Raw genomic sequence first — 21,196 nt, 5'->3', positions numbered from 1 at the left:
CTATTTGACGGAATGTTTGGAAGCTTGCATTGCCCACTAAAGTAAAAAAAAAAATATTGAAAACAACAATTGCCCACAAAAGACTTTGCTGTTTTTCCAATCTGCATTCCTAGGCACTTTGCCTTTTCCTACTATCCCTCAGCTTGAAATCTACACTGCAGAGGTTAACTGAACTGTATATACAAGCCATGACCAATACATGTTTGGTAGTGCAGTAAATTCGTGCTAGATCTCGACACAAGAAACATGTACAAGGTATTTCCATTGAGCTTGCTGAAGATTCTTGACAGCCAAACCAAAATGGCGTACTGAAGACACAAGAAACATGTGGCAACTTTGATGGGTCATGAGCCTAGACAGAAAACAAAAGTCAAAGGTGTGCCTTGGAGTACCAAAATAAAATATGCAATTACCTGCAACAATGAAGACCCTTCTTAAGAATTGCTCGAACTAAATAGAATCTTCAGGTTGTTTATATCCTTGAGAATTTCCATGTATTCCGAAATCCTATACTGTACATCAGACTCCAGAACTGCAGCACTCAGAAGGAACGCAAATTTGGTTATGATGTAACAGAATCTAGGTGGCTTACATATAGCAAATGCACGCATAAAATAACCAGCTGCCCAACATAAAAAGAGGCAGCATGCTGAAGGTCTAAAATACACATAGTTAAAGGTCCGACCCCAGTCTATTACCATGGAATAAATTTCTTTCACCCCGCAAAAGAAAAGGGTATGACCCCAGAGACAAGACTGCACGCAAGGAGATGCAAGGAAAACAAAACTAAAACAGATAGTAAATATTTTTATTTTCTTCTCTTCGCACACTATGAGCTGAGGACTAATTTTGCAACTACTGACACTAGAAATGCTCATCTAGGCATAGAGATAAAATGCTAATACAGAAATAATAATGTGCGCATTGTTAAGAGTCCTAGTGGCAAAAGGCAACTGTCAAGAGAGTAATTGTTGCTTTCCATGTCAAGTGTAGAATTGAACTTCCAACATTAAACCACTTTTTTAGTGTATAATAAATCAAGTTGCAGATATTGTGAAATAACTTCCGACGCTTAAAAGTGGCAGATGAACAAAAAGTTTTATCAATTGATAAGCAACTGAAGACCACAATTGAACGAAATGAAAAGAAGCAACCAAAATTTGTGTAGAATGTAGAGAACTTCAACATCACCAAATAACTTAAGGCACCGTTTGGATGTAGACATTCGGGCCAGGAATTGGTAATTGGCATTTGGCTAGCCCGAATGCCGCTGTTTGGGTGGCCAGGACATTCGTGCAAGGAATTGTCGCAGGATATCGTAGCCTTCTCTGTAACACTGGTGCGGCCCCTCCCCGAATTTGAAGCCCTGGTGCTCTGTATTCAGTAGAATCGTCTCTTCCTTGCCCTTTCACTCTTTCCCACACGGGAAAAAAAACAGGTTACGCGGGAGGACGGGACACCGAGGGAGAAGATGCTCCAAGCGGCGGAGCTCAACGGCAGCACAGCTCAGTGCTCCTCCTCTTCTCTTCTATCCGGCAATCCTCCGGCCATCTCCACCGGCTGGAGCTCCAATTTCCTGGGCATCCAGCGACTGGGCCAACGAGCACGCACCGCGGCGGGGCTAGCCTGGTGATGTGTGTGTGTGTGCTGTCGCGTGGCTGTGTGCGTGCGTTGCTCTGTGGGGGCGTATGATTGTAGATTCAATATTTGACCATCCAAACAGGTAGTGGAATCGGTGCTCCTCATAGATTCCAAGTGCTAAATACATGAGCATCCAAACATTAAAATTAGCATTGACGTTCAATATCTTGGGATTTTTGGCATTTGAGCAAATTCAATGCCAAGCCATTGAATGTCTACATCCATACGGAGCCTAACTGAAACCAGTAAAATGATAACTGATAGAACCTAATCTTCAGCTGAAATAACATAGAATGCACTTATCACTTACCTGAATTTTCCACATTTACCTCCTCAAGAATCTCAGCAATGTATTCCTTTAATGAACTTTGTATGGCGTTGATCTTCATCCTCAAGTTCTCACTCTCATTCTCTAGTGAATCTCTTTCCTTTAGTAGGAGAAGCAAATCCTCATTTGAACCTCCAAGCATGTTAACTTGGAAGTCTCTAGATTCCGCGATGAACCTTTCCCTACAAAGAATATTAATAGTCAGAGACGACACTTATCCCTGATTTATTGTTCCACATGCTTCTCGCTTGAAGCAAAAGAGTGCAAGAAACATATCTGAGTCAGGAGCCGCATTTTAGCTCCCATGAAAGGAGATAGTACGAAAAGTTCAGATTGTCATAGAATACGTAAAAAATTATACCTGCAAATGTTACGAGTCCTTTGTATGCTTACAACTTTCAATAAATTTGGTGATCCAGAAGCCATTTTTTTACAACAAACTTTATTTTTTTTGCACAGGGCGCAAAAATGTTCTTTCCATGATAATTTACTAGTGTAGAAAGGACATTTCTCAGAATTTTTTTACACACACGGATTGTTTTATTTTTCACCCTGGAGGACATGGAAATTTCAGCTTCTGCATTTGAGTTTCTGTAATAACTATGTTTAGTGAGATTTCTGAGCTGCGAGCCATGAAAGGTAAAGACAGGGGACGGGGACAGCGAAGCAGTCGCTGCTTTCTATGGCAAATAGCAAAGAGGAGAAAGTTTTCACTGGTTCAACACTACCTATTTTGCTGAAACGCAGGGCAAAATAGGAATAAGGATGTTGAGCAAAGTAAAGAAAGTCTCATCCACCAGCACAAACAGATGGTCAGGTGCCTCCCAGCAAGATCGGATGGCCCATAAACATCGGCGGGGAGAGCAAGGCGGGTAGATAGCCCGTATGATATCTTAACTTATGTCACTACATTAGGGGCATAACTAAATACTTGAACTCTAGCAGACATGCTGAAGATTTACAGAAAGTTCCCAACATAAAGGTAAAATGAATCCAAATAGTCATATCACCGACTATAATAATTATTATTATTGAGGAAACACTGCAGGCGGGGGTGAGGGGTGTTCTGCCACTGACTATAATATTCGGATCATATTTTTTTCATATAAGTGTGTTGGGGTTAATAGCCGTGTAATATCCCCATTGTATAAGGGGTTTTGCACAGTTACCACAACTGTACATGTGTATATATCAGCCTATGTCCTCATGGAAATACAAGTTCATATTTCCTCACAAAGTGCACTTAAGAATATTTTATATGATTTATGGATCAAATGTAAACCATACATTTTATCGTAGAATAGTTTCCTAATTGCATTCAGAGTAGCTTTCCGGAATTCCAAATTGCCCTCCATCGCTTTAAGTGAATCTGTTCCAGCAGCTGCTTAAAAAGTTAAAGCAGATTAGGTAGTCCACACACAACATTAGAATCATATGGCCTTGATATGCAACAGAAAACATATACATATGCTACATATCTTGAACAGATAATAAACTTTAAAATAGTGCTGTTATCTGTTGTTAAGAACCATGTATAACATGACACAATTGTTAGTAGAAGGGACTGATTTGCACCCCAACAGTCAGCTCTCGGCTGCTATAAAATCTCTGCAGTTTCATATATGGAAGCATAGAAAGACTCCTCTAAAAACTACTTCATTTGCTTAACCTTATCACTTTCATATGTGCTTGTGCAAGATAACAAAGAGACAAATTAACTAATATGATATATCTTACCTGGTTGAAAAATATGAAATAACTATCCATTATTTGATAGATCCAAAAATAATTGCCATTCATTTGTTCCAGTCATTTTCAAGACCATACATGAATTCCATAGTTACTATTGCTATCAGAATCAGTTAACAGAAAACGAAAATGTAGAAGGTTATTTCATAATTACGTGCAACAACTGGCAAAAAAGAATGAATGAAACAAATAGCTCTAATGCTGTTGGTTAAGAAAAGATTATCCAGAACCAGAAAAAAGGCCCCATGAGCTAAGGTCAAGCTAGGGTAACACCTTCTCGGAAAGGCACACAGGTACGATGATTGCGGAAGAGCACAGAAAATGCTGCCACGGACGACTCCAGATGATATTGACACCCGACCTATGCAAACTGTAGGAAAGAGTTGGGTGGCATCGTGGGTGGCGGCGTTAGAGAAAAGCGCAAGGACACTATAGAAGAAGAGCCCCGGGCAATGCGTGGGGCAGCGTCCTCATGGGAATGCGCGACCATAGATGAGCCCCGGGCAGTGTTCAGGTCGAGACTAGGGAACTGCATTGAGGTTTAGTGCAGGAGATATCGCTGAGGCCAAGTTCTGAGTCCGCACACATCAACACTTGACACTAAGTTGGCGTGCAAGTCAGTGCTAGAAGGTAAGTCCGCCCGTAGACTCATTGGGTCCTTCTCTCCGATTTCTTAGGTGAAATGACTTCTCACCCAAGTACTCAAAGACTTTGCCCAACAGTTGTAGATATGAATCTAGACAGTAAACCTGTGGCAGGCCATAAAGAAATTATGGTAATCTTCTCCACCTTCAAAGAATCTTAAGAACCGAGGAAGCATATTGAGGTCCATGACATGATGGCGCGCGAATCTTGACAGCACGCCGGCAGGATGAGCGGATGGCATGTGAAGCTTGACAGGATGCACAGGTCGATGACATGAGGAGCTCAGTGGCATGACCGAACGAGGAGCTCGATGGCAATGCCATGGGGCGAGCTTGATGGCGTGTGGAGGCCGACAGCATGACAGACCTTGGAAGGAAAGTGTGGTTGATGGCATTTTAGCTCACAGCACAGCATAGCGGGATACCTTGTCAGCACGAAAATTGTGACCAGTATGGACTTAGCAGTGGAGGAGAGCATGGAAACAGGGTAGCCTAAGGAACCCACCTCCAAGAAAATAACAATTTGAAAGAAAAGATAAAGTAACTACCCCCTGCAGTTCCCTAACTGGTCATTTTGGACATTGACACAGTTTCTACAACAAAACTTTGACCACCAAATTTTATAGCAATACATTCATAACATTCGACAAAATCATGTATGTGTTTTATGAGGAGAACTTACGCACATGATTTTCAAGTATCTAATCTAAATATTTTCAAAGGCATTAGTACTCAAAGTTCTCAAAGGTTGAAGCAGTCTGTGTACAAAGGACCACTTAAATGAGGGTGGAAATTACTAAGGAGCACAACTCCTGAATCTAAGTAATAGACGAAAGGGTTATTTCTTTAGCTGATAAAATCAAGCATTGCTGGTGCCAAAATACAGTGGTTCTTGTGCTACAGTACCGCACGTGAATAGCAGCATCCTTCTATCCTGCATTGCTATAGAATCTTTGGCAATAACACATGGATATTTTGTTCTTGGTACATATAAATACCACTACATCTAAGTGACTTCTACCAGCAAAGTCAATCATCATATAGTAATTGCATGATTAAGGCAATAGTTACCTTCCACTTGCATAAGCCCATCAAGTTCAAACTCAGCAACCGATACTCCTTTCATTAGCTCAGACTCCTTCACGAGATAGTCCTTTTCAGTTTCAGAATGCTTCACTATTTCTGACTCTGTTTCCCTGGTCCTTTGTATATTCTGTTCAATCTCTTCATTGACCTAATTAAGGGAATGATCGAGAAAAGAAGAGCATAGTTAGCCTCATAAGATGTATAACGTTGAAATTCCACATGCTAATAACATCTAATGAGTATATAGAAAATTCATTATTCGCATCCAGATTCAAATAGCCACATTGCCAGAGATACACATCTATACTCCTATATAGTGTATCAATGTGAACAATAATAGGTACACCCTATACTGTCCCCAACACATTCTGCATGACTTGCATGCCATTGATTCAATATATCGGACGGTGAGAAATGCTCTGGACACTTCAACAATGTGACCGTACAGCCGCAAATCCCTGCATTCTGGGCCGTTGATTGGTCGAATCGGACAGCTACTGTTCTCCATATGTGGTGGACCAAGTTCCAGAAATTTCAAGCACAGGCTGGCAGCCTCCTGACACAGTTCACACGGTGATGACTCCCAGTGTGTGTGTGTGTGTGTGTGTGTGTGTGTGTGTGTGTGTGAGAGAGAGAGAGAGAGAGAGAGAGAAGGGGAGGCACGATTAGATTTAACGTGGACACACAAGGGTGCAGAGCAAGCAACAGGATAAGTTTGATAGAATAGAGGTACTAACATTAGTATGAATGTCAGAAAGAGAGTACAGTATGTGCCCATGCCCATACACAACAAACTGAATGTTGTTGTATGTGTAATAATATAATAAAGTAATAATGTTGCAATTGCTGAAAATCCGTTTTACACATAAAAAATGGTCGGTCATATAGGTTTGAACTTGATTGTACTATTTGAAATATGTGCAGATACATTGTATAATTCTTCAAAATAAATATTTATCATTTTAACCACTTTTGGTATGAAGAACATCTAATTGATAATTATAAATTATGTTTAAAATTAAGTGCATGGAAGAATATAGCGGGGTATATTATTTTTGTCAATATGTTGTTATATACACACACAACATATTTGAAAAATAATATACACCTGGCACTCATGCATCTTGCAAAGGAAAGTATGATGCCTAACATTACCACCTCTATTCCAAATATAGAGTGTGCAAGTTTGACCAATGATCTTACACATGGACTAGTTCGCGAAGAAGTGATACCAATGATAAATCTTACAAGTACGAACCCAACGACACCAGTTTTTTACCAATTTAATTCAATTAAAAAAGGTTTTTTATCACACAAAGTTGTATGGAAAAGGAATGCAACATTGTGCATGCAAAAAAAATCATGGTGTACACTGCCATCTGAGTTCAAGTCCTGAATTTGGATTCAAATTAATCCAATAAAAATCTGATGTTACAGGTCTCCGCAAAATCGTAAGACCATGTATGGGGGTTGACGCCTGCCCAGTGCCGGAAGGTCAAGGAAGTAGGTGAACTGATGACAGGGAAGCGTAAGACTATGACGGTCCTAAGGTAGTGAAATTCCTTTCTGGGTAAGTTCCGACCCACACGAAAGGCATAACGATCTGGGCACCGTCTCGGAGAGAGGCTCGGTCAAATAGACATGTTTGTGAAGATGTGACTACCTGCACCTGGATAGAAAGACCCTATGAAGCTTTAGAGCAACTCTAGCAGACCCCGCATCCCGCCCCGACCCGTAAAATAACCGCCAAAATGCAGGTCGGGGCGGAAAAACCAGCACGATCAGACCCCGCATCCCGCCCCGGCCCGTAAAAATTTTTGGGGGGCACGGCAAAATCCCGACCCCAACCCGCGAAAACGCGGGTTTTCCCCTCGCGGCTGCGGTGCCCTGCATATAAGCGGAAGCGGTTGGTGGGGGGACATTTCATCCCGCGCTTTCCCCCACCAACCACCTCTCCTCTCCCCCCTCGCGCCGCCGCCGGCCGCCGCCCAAGATTCCGGCGAAAGCAGCCGGCAGGAGCACGCCGAAAGGCCGCCACGCGCACGAGGCCTCCCCTCCCTTCCCCCCTGCGTCGGCGGGCCGCCGGATTTGCGGATCTGCGACACTTCATCGCGGGCCGCCGGATTTGCCTTTTTCCGGCCTTTCCTGCGTTGCTTCGGTGGAAGGCAAAGTAGGCCCCCTTCGGGTGGGGGGGGTATCATTTCCAGGTTTTGAAAAAAAAATTGGATTTGTTATTTTCTCACAGACTCGCGAATGAGTTGTGACTTCCACAAAACTAGGAAACTATAAACAAACTTGATTCATTCATATGTGAGATTTATTTTTGGATTTTTGGATGAGTGAAATTTAATTTTTCGAGAACAGAGCAAATGCACTCGAGCATTTGGTGAAGGACGAGGCAGCCCAGGCTTTCAAGGAAGCAAATGCACTCGAGCATTTGGTGATACCTAGAGAGAGTGTTGTCCCTCAACATAAGCTTGTGGTGGCTGACTTCCTCTTTCGGATTCGTGTCCAGTGGGATAAGCGCGCCAAGGTCGCTAGAACGAAGTGGTGGAAGCTCAAGGGGAAGGCAGCTCAGGCTTTCAAGGAGAGGGTCGTTAAGCTGGGCCCTTCGGAGGAAGTAGGTGATGCAAACAATATGTGGATGAAGATGGCGACTTGCATTCGTAAGGTGGCTTCAGAGGATTTTGAAGTGACCAGGGTAAGTAGAAGTGAAGGTAAAGATAGCTGGTAGTGGAACGATGATGTCCAGAAGGCTATTAAGAAGAAGACTGTTTCAGACGCCTACACCTAGATAGGAGTGCAAACAACATAAAGGATTACAAGGTGGCAAAGGCCGCAAAGCAAGCTGTGAGTGAAGCGAGGGGTAGGGCGTATGAGGACCTCTACCAACGGTTAGACACAAAGGAAGGCGAAAGGGACATCTATAAGATGGCCAGGATCCGAGAGAGGAAAGCGAGGGATGTCAACCAAGTCAAATGCAGACGAAGCAGATCAACTCCTGGTGAAGGACGAGAAGATTAAGCATAAGATGGCGGGAGTACTTCGACAAGTTCTTCAATGGAGAGAATGAGAGCTCTACCATTGAGTTGGACGGCTCCTTTGATGATACCAGCAGCGTTTTGTGCGACGAATCCAAGAGTCTGAGGTCGGGGAGGCTTTAAAAAGGATGAAAGGAAAGGCAAGGCGATGGGCCTTGATTGTATCCCCATTGAGGTGTGGAGAGGCCTCGGAGACATAGCGATAGTATGGCTAACTAAGCTTTTCAACCTCATTTTTCAGGCAAACAAGATCCTTGAAGAAGGGAGGCGGAGTATATTAGTACCAATCTTCAAGAGCAAGGGGGGTGTTCAAAGTTGTACTAATTACCACGGAATTAAGCAGATGAGGCATACAATGAAGCTATCAGAGAGAGAGTCATTGATCACCGCTTAAGAAGAATGACAAGCATGACCAAAAATCAGTTTGGTTTCATGCCTGGGAGGTCGACCATGGAAGCCATTTTCTTGGTACAACAACTTATGAAGAGGTATAGGGAGCAAAAAGACCTCATATGTTGTTCATTGACTTGGAGAAGGCCTACGATAAGATACCTCGCAATGTCATGTGATGGGTTTTGGAGAAACACAAAGTACATTACCCTCATCAAGGACATGTACGATAATGTTGTGACAAGTGTTCGAACCAGTGATGGCGGCACTTTTTGACGCTGCTACGGCGGGCAAAAGCCGGCCTGAACAATTTTCATTTTTTAAACCAAGGTCGAGATACAAACACAACGGCTACAACAACAAGTAGCACCCAACACACAAAGAAAGGAACAGGGAACATTAGAAGAAGAACCAGAAGCAAAGCTACGACAACAGCTGACACCAAGAACTTAGCACCCATCCTCAATGGGAAGACCGAGAAAGAGTGGGGACTAGCATTGTTGGATCAGACGAAGGGAGATCCGACACCGAGAAGACGTTGAGAAGAAGTCGCCTGTTGCTCTGCGATCACTTAGCACCTTGAAGAACTAGGAGAGTCACAACCACCGCCGAAGAGTTTCGCACTGCCTAGCCACGACGCGACAGAGAGAGCCGCTGACCGTGCCGAAGGGCAATGTTCCACCAAGACAGCCCTGCACCTCCTCTGGGCCACACCACGGCCTCCATCACAAATAGAGAGAACCAGAACACTATGCGAGGCAACAAAACCTCAGGCGTCGTCGAAGGGTACCAAAACTCCGAGTCATCACCGCCGCCATGAGCACCCAAGAGAGAGGTCGACCAACAGCACCAGGATGACCAAGGTAAAGGCCGCCATCACATCTCACTTCCACCACCGCCACCAAACAGTCCAACAAGCCAACCACGCTCCAACCGAGACACCAAGCAACCCACGACGGATCCATGGCTCCAAGACTATGCCCCCAAGGGGGAAACGACATCTTCGATGTCGTCATCGTCCAATCCATGGAAGGATTTTAGGCTTTCGCCTAGAGCACACCAGGAACAGGCTATGCAGCTTCACAATGACGCCTTCAAGAAGGGAAGCGGCACCCGAGGGCGCCGCCATCATCGCTGCCGACAAGGTCAACAGTAGGCTTTCGTCCGAAGCATCGCATCCCGGATCTCACCGTCGCACGCAAGCCGCCGAGTCCGGCAAGCACATGAGCGCGAGACCTTAGCTCCCCCAACCAGACCACGGAAAGCGTCCCCGCCGGGTCCAAAAGGAGGCCCCCCACAGACACCCTTGCTCACCTTGAGCACTGACGCTGACGGAGGGAGGATCAGTCCAGGCCACAACACCAGCACCACCACGGTCCTCCACCCACACCATCCCTTGTGATCCAAGCCGCTGACACAAGAGGGGAGAACCAGGAACCAGATCGGTGTCCCCCTCAGCTGTCAGCCGGAGCAGAGACCACCTCCGCCGCAGACCATCCCGCTCACCCTCCCTGCCGGCCTGCGACCTCCACCACCGGCCCGCTATAGGCCCTCAAGCCACTGCACAAGCAGCCGACGACCGAGGCCACACTCCGGGACGCCAGATCTGGGCGTGGAACACCAGCCGCCGGAGGCACGACCGCCTGAGAAAGGGCGCATCCCCTCGGGGCAAGACACGCGCAGCCAGCCCGAGTCTGCCGCCCTCCACCCCCCTCGGCGGTGACCCGCGCCGCAGCGCACCACCGCACCGCCGCCACATCGCCACACACGCGCCCGAGGCACCGCATCCTACCACCTCGCGCCAGCCGGAGAGTTGCCCCGCCGCTGCCTTCCCTGGATCCAGGCGAGCTTTACCGTCCGGAGCCTCTGGCGGCGGCGAGACAAGGAGGGGGCTGGGGGGAAGGAGGAGGCGCTAGGTTTTCCGCCCCCGAGTCGCCAGGGAGGGCGACGCGGGGAGGATGGCGACACTGATGACTTCCCAATTAAAATAGGACTGCACCAAGGGTCAACTTTGAGCCCTTATCTTTTTGCTTTGGTGATCGATGAGGTCACAAGGGATATACAAGGAGATAGCCCATGGTGTATGCTCTTTGCGGATGATGTGGTGTTAGTCGATGATAGTTGGACGGGGGTTAATTGAAAGTACAGCTATGGAGACAAACTTTGGAATCGAAAGGTTTTAGGCTTAGTACAACTGAAATTGAGTACATGTGGTGCGGTTTCAGTACTACTAGGCACGAGGAGGAGGAGGTTAGCCTTGATGCGCAGGTGGTAGCTCAAATGATATTTGGGGTCAATGCTGCAGAAGGATGATGATGTCGATGAAGATGTGAGACATCGAATCAAAAGCCGGATGGATGAACTGGCGCCAAGCTTCTGGTGTTCTCTATGACAAGAGAGTGCCACAAAAGCTAAAAGGCAGGTTCTATAGGACAACAATTCGATCCGCAATGTTGTATGACGTTGAGTGTTAGCCGACTAAAAGGCGACATGTTCAACAGTTAGGTGTAGCAGAGATGTGCATGTTGAGATGGATCTGTGGTCAAACAAGAATTGATCAGGTCTGAAATGATGATATACATGATATACATGAGAGAGTTGGGGTAGCGCCAAGTGAAGAGAAGCTTGTCCAACATCGTCTAAGATGATTTGGGCAGATATAGTGCAGGCCTCTAGAACCTCCAGTGCATAGCGGACAATTAAAGTGTGCTGATAATGTCAAAAGTGGTCGAGGTAGACCAAATTTGACATGGGAGGAGTCTGTAAAGAGAGATCTGAAGGAGTGGGAGGAGTTTGTAAACAGAGATCTGAAGAACTGGGATATGACCAAAGAACTGACCATGGAGAGGGGTGCGTGGAAGTTAGCTATCCACATGCCAGAACCATGAGTTAGTTTTGAGATCTTATGGTTTCAGCTCTAGCCTACCCCAACTTGTTTGGGACAAAAGGCTTAGTTGTTGTTGTTGTTGGAGAAAATGCACTCGAGCGCACATAGAGTTTTCTGGTCTAGGGACCGTTGCATTTTTCCAAAAGAAAAAATGGAGGCATATCAATCTGAAGTTCTCAACATGCAAGGCGGGTACCACGTACTACTATGTTTAAGAGAAACAATACCAGAGGTACCACATCAATCGCAATTGCAGCACATAAGTCCCACCTTCTCGTTTTGTATATCAAACTTCAAATAATTTATTATAAATCCATATACGTCCAATAATTTTACATCGTGTTCACTTAACAGCCAGGACCAGGCATTCCTTCTACAAGATAATACTTATTAAATTATTTGTTGTAATGAGATGTGCTCTCATACATAGACCAATAACTAGAAAGTTAGCGGCAACTGTTAAGATATTCCTATCAACCAACTATCCCAAAAGACCAATCTGATAGGAAGAGTAGACATAATATACCTACCCCCCCCCCCTTCCCCTTCACATCCGATGTGGATATGAAATGATCAACACCTCCTCCCTGTTAGGAATAAGCAACTTGTATTCCCATGAGGCCATAGGCCGATATATATACATGTACAAGTGTGGAACATATGCAGGAAACCCCTTATACAACGGGATAAATACAAAGGGGTACATGACTTATATTATAACTCTAACACCCCCCCTCAAACTCATGGTGGATGAACACTGAGTTTGGAGAGAGAAAAGCCATGTTGTGCTCTAGTCTGGGCCTTCGTCAGGAAATCCGCCAACTGTAACTCGGAAGGCACATACTAAAGAGCAATAACCTGATCCTGCACACCAGCGCGCACATAGAAAGCATCAACACCAATATGCTTGGTGAGCTCATGCTTCACAGGATCGCGCGCAATGCTAATAGCACCTGTACTGTCAGATAAGAGCAGAGTCGGTGTAGTGACAGAAACACCAAAATCCTGAAGTAACCACCGTAACCAAGTCACCTCTGCCGTCAAAAGAGCCATGGCTCGCAACTCAGCCTCAGCACTCGAACGGGAAACTGCAATCTGTTTCTTCGTCTTCCAGGCAATGAGAGAACCGCCAAGAAAAACACAGTAAGCAGAAAGTGAACGGCGATCAGAAGGATCACTAGCCCACGTAGCATCCGAATAGGCCTGAAGCTGTAAAGAACTGGAGCTAGGAAAGAATAGACGGTGAGAGATCGTGCCCCGAAGATAGCGGAGAACACGAAGGAGATGACTATAGTGAACCGATGTGGGAGCAGAGACAAACTGACTCAGAATATGAACCGGATAAGAGATGTCCGGACGAGTGACAGCTAGATAGACAAGACTGCCAACGAGATGACGATAACGCGTCGGGTCAGGGAGAGGATCACCATCAGTAGCACGGAGGTGAACATTGAGCTCCATAGGAGTCTCAACAATGCGCTCGTCAGTAAGAGCAGCACGAGCAAGAAGATCCTGGATATACTTTTCCTGAGATATAAAAAAGCCATCAGAGGTAGAAGAGACTTCAATCCCAAGAAAGTAGCGAAGAGGTCCAAGATCAGACATAAGAAACTGCTCACTAAGACGGGCCTTTACAAAGGCAATATACTCGGGGTCATCCCCAGTGATGATCATGTCATCAACATAGAGAAGAAGAAGAGTCCGACCACGAGGAGAAAGGTGAATAAACAATGCTGGATCATGAGCACTTGCTGAAAAACCAGCAGTAGTGACCACAGAGGTAAAACGCTCAAACCAGGCGCGAGGGGCTTGCTTAAGGCCATAGAGAGAGCGATGAAGACGACATACCATGCCATCAGGAACAGAATACCCAGGTGGTGGCTGCATGTACACCTCCTCACGCAGCTCACCATTAAGAAAGGCATTCTTAACATCAAGATGAGATATAGACCAGTGGCGTGCAGAGGCAACGGCAAGAAGTGTACGAACAGTGGTCATATGGGCCACAGGAGCAAAAGTCTCGTCATAATCACGACCATGCTCCTGCTGAAAACCACGAGCCACAAGACGAGCTTTGTGACGCTCAAGAGAACCATCGGAGCGAGTCTTAATCTTGTAGACCCACTTACAAGTGATGGGACGGACTCCGGGAGGAAGAGAAACAAGATCCCAGGTACCAGTGCGTTCAAGAGCAGCAATCTCCTCTGCCATCGCAAACTGCCATTCAGGATGAACAACAGCCTGACGGTAAGAAGTCGGCTCAAGAACAGCAGCACCAGCGGTGGGAAATCCAAAGCGATCAACAGGCGGACGAGGACGAGAACGCAAGCCATAAGTAGGCTGAGAGGAAGAGGACGACTCATCCAATGAAGCATCCACAGGTCGTGAACGACGAGTGTAATGCTGAGGAAAAGATGGAACAATAGAAGGAGGAATCGCCAAGGTAGAATTGGGGGGTGGCGACGAAGAAGTCACCGGAGATGAAGGTGTAGAATCCGGTGACATGCTAGGCGAGGAGACCGGAAAAGATGGTGGCTGCAAATCGACTAGAGGTGGAGAAGCAGAGGGAGTGGAACGAATAGGCACATGCGCGACGGGGGTGATAGGTGAGTCAGGAAAAGTGAGGAAAGAGATATCCTCCACTGAAAAAATCGAGGAAGATGGGCGTGGGTAGAAAGGACGAGACTCATCAAAAGTCACGTCTCGAGAGATACGCATCCGACGACCGATAGGATCCCAACAACGATAGCCCTTATGCTCATCACTGTAGCCTAAGAAGACACACTCAACAGACTGAGCGGTCAGTTTGGTGCGTTCGCGAGGGGCAAGAAGAACATAGCAAACACAACCAAACAAGCGAAGCATCGAATAATCGGGAGAACGATCAAAAAGACGCTCAAAAGGAACGCCACCCTGCAAAGCTGCGGACGGCTGAAGGTTGATGAGATAGGCGGAAGTGGAGATAGCCTCGGCCCAAAAATGAGGCGGAAGAGAGGCGGCGATCATCATCGCACGAGCCGTCTCAAGAAGGTGACGATGCTTGCGCTCAGACACGCCATTCTGAGCATGAGCACCAGGACAAGAGAACTGGGCAAGAGTACCCTGCTCAGCAAGGACACCACGCAACATCTTAGAGATATACTCGCCAGCGGAGTCAGCACGAAAAACACGAATGGGTGAAGAGAACTGAGTATGAACCATGGCAGCAAAACGCTTATAAATAGACAACACCTCACTACGAGAAGTCATGAAATAAAGCCATGTGTAACGAGAGAAATCATCTATGAAAATAATATAGTATTTATGACCACCTTTCGAAGCGAAAGGAGCCGGACCCCATACATCAGAATGGACTAAATCGAAAGGACGCTTAGACACTGACTCACTATGTAAATATGGTAACTGAATCTGCTTGCCAAGACGACAACCCTGACACTCTAAAGAGACATCTCCTGAGACAGACCCCAGAAGACCTCGACGAACTAAAGACGATAACCGAGAACCACACAGATGACCAAGTCGATGATGCCACTGCTTGAAGGAACCAGTAACAGAGGCGACAGAAGCGTAGGGACTGGCGATGGTGGTGGCAGCGGAAGGAACATGAAGCCAGTCCAACTCCCAAAGACCCTGAGAATCACGGCGGCGAGGGCCAGCCCCAACCAGAGTGTGCGTGCGACGGTCCTGGACAGAACAAGAGTCAATGTCAAGGATGACACGACAACCAGAATCAGTAAGTTGACCAGCAGAAAACAGATTCATGGTAAGTCGAGGAACATGAGCAACATCAGGAACAGAATAAGGAGTAGAAAGATTGCCTCTACTAGCAACAGAAAGTGGAGTACCATCAGCAGTGAAGACATGAACAGGAGAATCCAGCGATCGAAGAGAGGACAAAGCAGAAGAATGAGAAGACATATGAAAAGAAGCTCCAGAGTCCAGAACCCATGGGGATGTACCTGACTGTGTAGAGGGCGGTTGCTCAGTGCGGGAAGCATCAGTCACAGAACCAGCAGTACCCGTCGAGGAAGAACCTGAAGCCGCGAGCAGACGCTTAAGTCTCAGAATATCCTGCTCAGTCAAAGCAATGGCTGAAGCTGTCGAGGGAGATGACGAAGTCCCTGAGGAGGATGATCGCGCCTTGCGCAGGTGTTTCCGCTTTGTGTAGCACTGGGACTCAATATGACCATCATTGTTGCAGTAGTCACAATGTGGACGGGGGCGACCTGAGCCTCCAGAAGGAGTGGGCAAGAGCGGCGGAGCACTCGAGCGAGAATGGGTCGATGCAGCAGGTGGAGTGGAAGAAGCCCGAGTAGCGAGCACAGAGGGAACCTCCAGCAAACCAGCACCACGTAAGCGAGTCCAGGACCTGCGGGAAGGGAGCGATCGGGGCCTGCGGGACGAGATCGATCGGGGCCGGCTGGAGCAGGGATTCGATCGGGAGGAATCGATCGGAGACCTGCAGGACGAGATCGAAGCCGGCGAGACCTGCGAGACGAGATCGAGCGGGGACGCCGATCGGGATGTAGAGACGGATCAAACGCACGAGTTGCAGCGTGCAAAAAATTGACCTAGTTCTAATACCATGTTAGGAATAAGCAACTTGTATTCCCATGAGGCCATAGGCCGATATATATACATGTACAGGTGTGGAACATATGCAGGAAACCCCTTATACAACGGGATAAATACAAAAGGGTACATGACTTATATTATAACTCTAACACTCCCCATGCCGGACGCGGTGTGGATAAATGATTGGGGAAAGGCAGGACCGAGACTTGAACCCAAAACCTCAAGTTTGATAGCATGTCAAGATATTCCTATCAACCAACTATCCCAAACGATCAATCTGATAGGAAGAAGAGATATAATATACTCCCTCTATAAAGAAACAGAAGAGATCTAAACACTCTTATATTTCTTTACAGAGGGGGTACTTAAACAGCAACAAGTCATATGTTCTGTTTGGGCAACTATTTCATGAATACATGTAACCAACATATTAGTCGACCCCATAAATTCATATTCCTAGGATGTTTTCTTGTAAGCACAAAACATACCAATAGAGGGGGGGGGGGAGGGATAAGAGCCTTGGCAATACCATAATGATAATTATGATACTGCAAACCTTATAATAAGTTATAAAAAAAATTGATATCAAGCAAAAGTACATTAGGTCAGCCAAAACGCAAACTTCACAAAGACAATAAAATGACACAATAGCAGGTAGAATGACTGAATTTTCATCCGCCCTCAAATGCTAGAATAACACAAACTACTTGTCATGTTTTCTTCAACGAGCTAACGTAAGACAGAGTAGACTCAAATTCTCACAAAAAGTCGAGTAACAGAGAATGACCAGAGAATAGACACAGAGAGAAGAAAACAAAGTGGGATGAGTTGGCCATGGCGGCCGCCAGAGCTTCGAGCCGGCGGCGGCCGCTGGGGCTCTTCTCTCACGCGTCTAATCGGCCCGCGCCGCCAACTCTAGTGTCCCGTCAATCCATTCGTCATCTCATACTTGCCGGCGACAAATCAATAAACTGGGCGTAGAAGTATCTAGACAGCTGCAAAAAAAAATGAAAGCAGCAAGAGAGCTCGGTGGATTGTGGACCTTGTCAAGCATGTCCTTGAGGGAGGAGATGTGGCGGAGGATGGCGCCTGAGTCCTCCGCCATCGGGGAACCGGCGGCGCGAGCAGAATCGTCCCCTTTTTTTTCCTAGAGCGAAAGGGGGACTTGGAAGGACTTTTATTTCGCCCCGCTTTATATAGTACTCAATCCGTTCCTTTATAAAGTGTATTTGTTTTTTTAATAAATTCTAGAATGTAAAGTGTATTAGTTCTAATTCCTCGTAATGCCCTTGTTAGCCCTCCGGAAAAAGAAACTATATTTTTATCCTGTGTATCTCTTGTAGCAAAAGAAGGAAAATATCTCTGTGTCGATTGCACATATCTATTACTTTCCTGGACTATCTGATTTACTTGTCACTAACCAACAAATTCTTAATATGTCTATAATTATGTGACTTGGTCACCGTGCCAATTTTCCTTATGTAATTCTAGATTTTGACATTTTACTTTGACCATTCTTAACTTTTGACAATTATCACAATTGCCATTCTGTGTCAAAAGCAAAATAATTTTATTTTATTTTTGCCACTCTTAGCTTTTGAAATGTATCACAATTGTCACTCTGAATATTTTGCTTTTGCCAAGGGAGCGGCAATTGTGATAATTGTCAAAAACTAAGAGTGACAAAAGCGAAATGTCAAAATTTAGAGTGGCATAAGAAAAATTGGCAAAATATAGAGTGGCAAAAACAAAATTTTCCCCTTACGTAAAGGCACGGAGGAAGTATAAAGAGCTAGCGTGTTGTCGTTTGTATCGGGAGCTTGGCAAGATACATAGGTGCCAAGGAGCTACAACAACTACAGCAACACACTGAAAGACTCGGCGTCGACTACAAGATAAGATAGAAAACATCACTATGGAGCCGTCGACGCTCTTCCGATGAGAAACCGAGAAGAGGTAAAGTTCAGAATCGACGAGCCCGTGCGCTCCAAGACGGTGCCTTCAGGAAGGGCACGACACTGCTGAGCTGTCACCGCCCGATCCAAGGATCATATTTTCATCCGGAGCAAGACGAAGGGTGGGAGCAACCATAAAAGAGACTTCAGGAAGATGACTATGCCCACGGGTGCCGCCTTCGTCAGTCTGGCTTAGACCAGACAGGGTTTTCACCCTGCTAAGCATGCTCCTCCTTTGACATCGGTACAGTTAGACACATGAGCCCTAGCCGAACACCGTTGTAGACTGTCGAAATGACAGCCACCACGCCGCCCAGGCGGCCATGGACTCAGCCCACGAGCACCAAGGCTCCCACCACCCAAGTCGCCGCCCAGGAAACAAGATGCCCCGAAGGTCCTCCATGGATGTGTGATGAACCGACTGGCAAGCTCCGACCATCGATAGAGCTGCCAGCGACCGGAACGACCAAATCGATCAAGGAACAACCAGGTCGGGGAAGAGGCAAGGCGGGAGCGGACTACGTCGATGCCCGGCACCCCTACTGGTGACAGGTGGCCCGACTCCATCGGCGCCACCCATTCCTCCCACCACCTCTCTAAACATCACGCTTGATGCCCAATGAGGGCTCCCTACCTGGATCTGCACCTGGGTCAAATCGGCCACCCGCTCGATGGCGCGAGGAGCCGGACCGGCCACCACCAACAACCATGGGAGAGATCCAGGAGCATCCACAAGAACCGCAAGCAAACGAGCCGACGTTAGAGGCCTCCCGGCCGCTGCTGCGCCACGACCCGCACACCACCTTGAGCCGCCACCACGCCAACACACCACACCACCGTGAACCGACCCAGACCACCTCCATGGATTCCCCACCACGCCGTGGCAACCAAATCCACCGAGGGACCACCTCACCATCGGCAACCGCCATACCGGCAGCAGCTAGTCGCGTGCCACTGCGGTCCACTCCCAGTGCCACACGTCGGGTCGTGGCCAGCCCCCACACCGCCTGCCATGGGTGAGCCGCCAGATCCAGATTGAGATGGGTCACCACCACTGTCAGGCCCGCAACGCCACCGCCACCACGGCCGCACCCAGCAGACCACACCGTGCAGCCCTCCATGCAGGGGCAACAGCCACCAGCGTCGTCGCGCCCCACGGAGCGATGCGTCTCCGAACGACGAGGTTGTCCCATGCCGCACACCACCGCTCGGAGAGGAGAGGAGTGATGGGGAACATTGCATCAAAATTAAAAAAATCCTAGGAAACATCCAAGAACTAATCTAGGAGATTGATACCTCTCCATCGTATCTACTTTTTCTAACACTTTTCCTCTTGTTTTGGACTCTAATTTGTATGATTGAATGAAACTAACCCGGACAGACGATGTTTTCAGCAAAACTACCATGGTGTTGTTTTTGTATAGAAATAAAAGTTCTCGGATTGGAACGAAACTTTTTGGAGAATTTTTATATAATAAAAGAAAAATACTAGAGCCAAGAACCACCGGAGGGGGGGCCCTGGGTGAGCACAGCCCACCAGGGCGCCCCCAGGCGCGCCCAGGTGGGTTGTGCCCACCTGGTGGCCCCGCAGACCCTGATTCCAACGCTATAAAACCCTTTTTTCAGAAAAAAATCAGGGAGGAAGAATTATCTCGTTTTGCGATACGGAGCCACCGCCACCTCCTGTTCTTCATCGGGAGGCCAGATCTGGAGTCCGTTTTGGGCTCCAGAGAGGGGGATCTTCGATCTTCATCATCACCAACCCTCCTTCATCGCCAATTCCATGATGCTCCCCACCGGGAGTGAGTAATTCCTTCGTAGGCTCGCTGGTCAGTGAGGAGTTGGATGAGATTCATCATGTAATCGAGTTAGTTTTGTTAGGGATTGATCCCTGGTATCCACTATGTTCTGACATTGATGTTGATATGACTTTGCCATGCTTAATGCTTGTCACTTTGGGCCCAGGTGCCATGATTTCATATCTGAACCATTTATGTTATCACCACTATATCTATGTTCTAGATCCGATCTTGCAAGTTATATTCACCTATTACGTGTTATGATCCGTAAACCCCAGAGTGGCAGTAGTCAGGATACTTTCCGGTGATGATCATAGTTTGAGGAGTTCATGTATTCACTATGTGCTAATGCTTTGTTCCGGTTCTCTATTAAAAGGAGGGCTTAATATCCCTTAGTTTCCATATGGACCCCGCTGCCACGGAAGGGTAGGACAAAAGATGTCATGCAAGTTCTTTCCATAAGCACATACGATTATTTACGGAATACATGCCTACATTATATTTATGAACTGGAGCTAGTTTTGTATCGCCCTAGGTTATGACTGTTATATGATGAATATGTAACGCCCACGATGTGGCTATATCTCTCACGTGTCGAGGCACGACTTAGAGGCATAACTGCATTGTAGGTTTTGTCGCAAGAAGGGTCATCTTCACACAATCCCATGTAATGAACAAGAATGGGATAAAGAGAGTTGGCTTACAATCGCCACTTCACACAATACATTAATAAATTCATACATCATTCAAGATACACACATAGACCGACTACGGTCAAATCCAAATGAAAAGAAGATAACCCCAAATGCTAGATCCCCGATCGTCCCAACTGGGCTCCACTACTGATCACCAGGAAACAAAACATAGTAACGACCAAGTTCCTCGTTGAACTCCCACTTGAGCTCGGTTGCGTCGCCTGCACTGGTATCGTCGGCACCTGCAACTGTTTTGGTAGAATCTGTGAGTCACGAGGACTCAGCAATCTCACACCCGCGAGATCAAGACTATTTAAGCTTATGGGCAGGAAAGGGGTAATGAGGTGGAGCTGCAGCAAGCACTAAGCAAATATGGTGGCTAACATACGCAAATAAGAGCGAGAAG

General features: G+C 46.7%; 1 protein-coding gene across 1 annotated transcript; it reads right to left on the bottom strand.

Annotated features, from left to right (window-relative positions):
• Positions 1-37: 37 nt before the first annotated feature.
• Positions 38-17,556, bottom strand: LOC123180826 (uncharacterized). Its single transcript, XM_044592967.1, has 6 exons — positions 17,384-17,556; positions 5,434-5,596; positions 3,257-3,350; positions 1,952-2,151; positions 414-532; positions 38-352 (listed from the first exon to the last, which is right to left on the bottom strand). The coding sequence occupies exons 1-5, from the start codon at positions 17,444-17,446 to the stop codon at positions 435-437; spliced, it is 618 nt and encodes a 205-aa protein (XP_044448902.1). The 5' UTR covers positions 17,447-17,556; the 3' UTR covers positions 38-352; positions 414-434.
• Between the last annotated feature and the right edge of the window lie 3,640 nt (positions 17,557-21,196).

Source organism: Triticum aestivum, chromosome 1D (genome assembly GCF_018294505.1).
Source record: "Triticum aestivum cultivar Chinese Spring chromosome 1D, IWGSC CS RefSeq v2.1, whole genome shotgun sequence".
In the NCBI taxonomy this organism is placed as follows: Eukaryota; Viridiplantae; Streptophyta; class Magnoliopsida; order Poales; family Poaceae; genus Triticum; species Triticum aestivum.
Note: the sequence above shows the minus strand (reverse complement) of the source record. Positions and strands in the feature narration are given on the sequence as shown.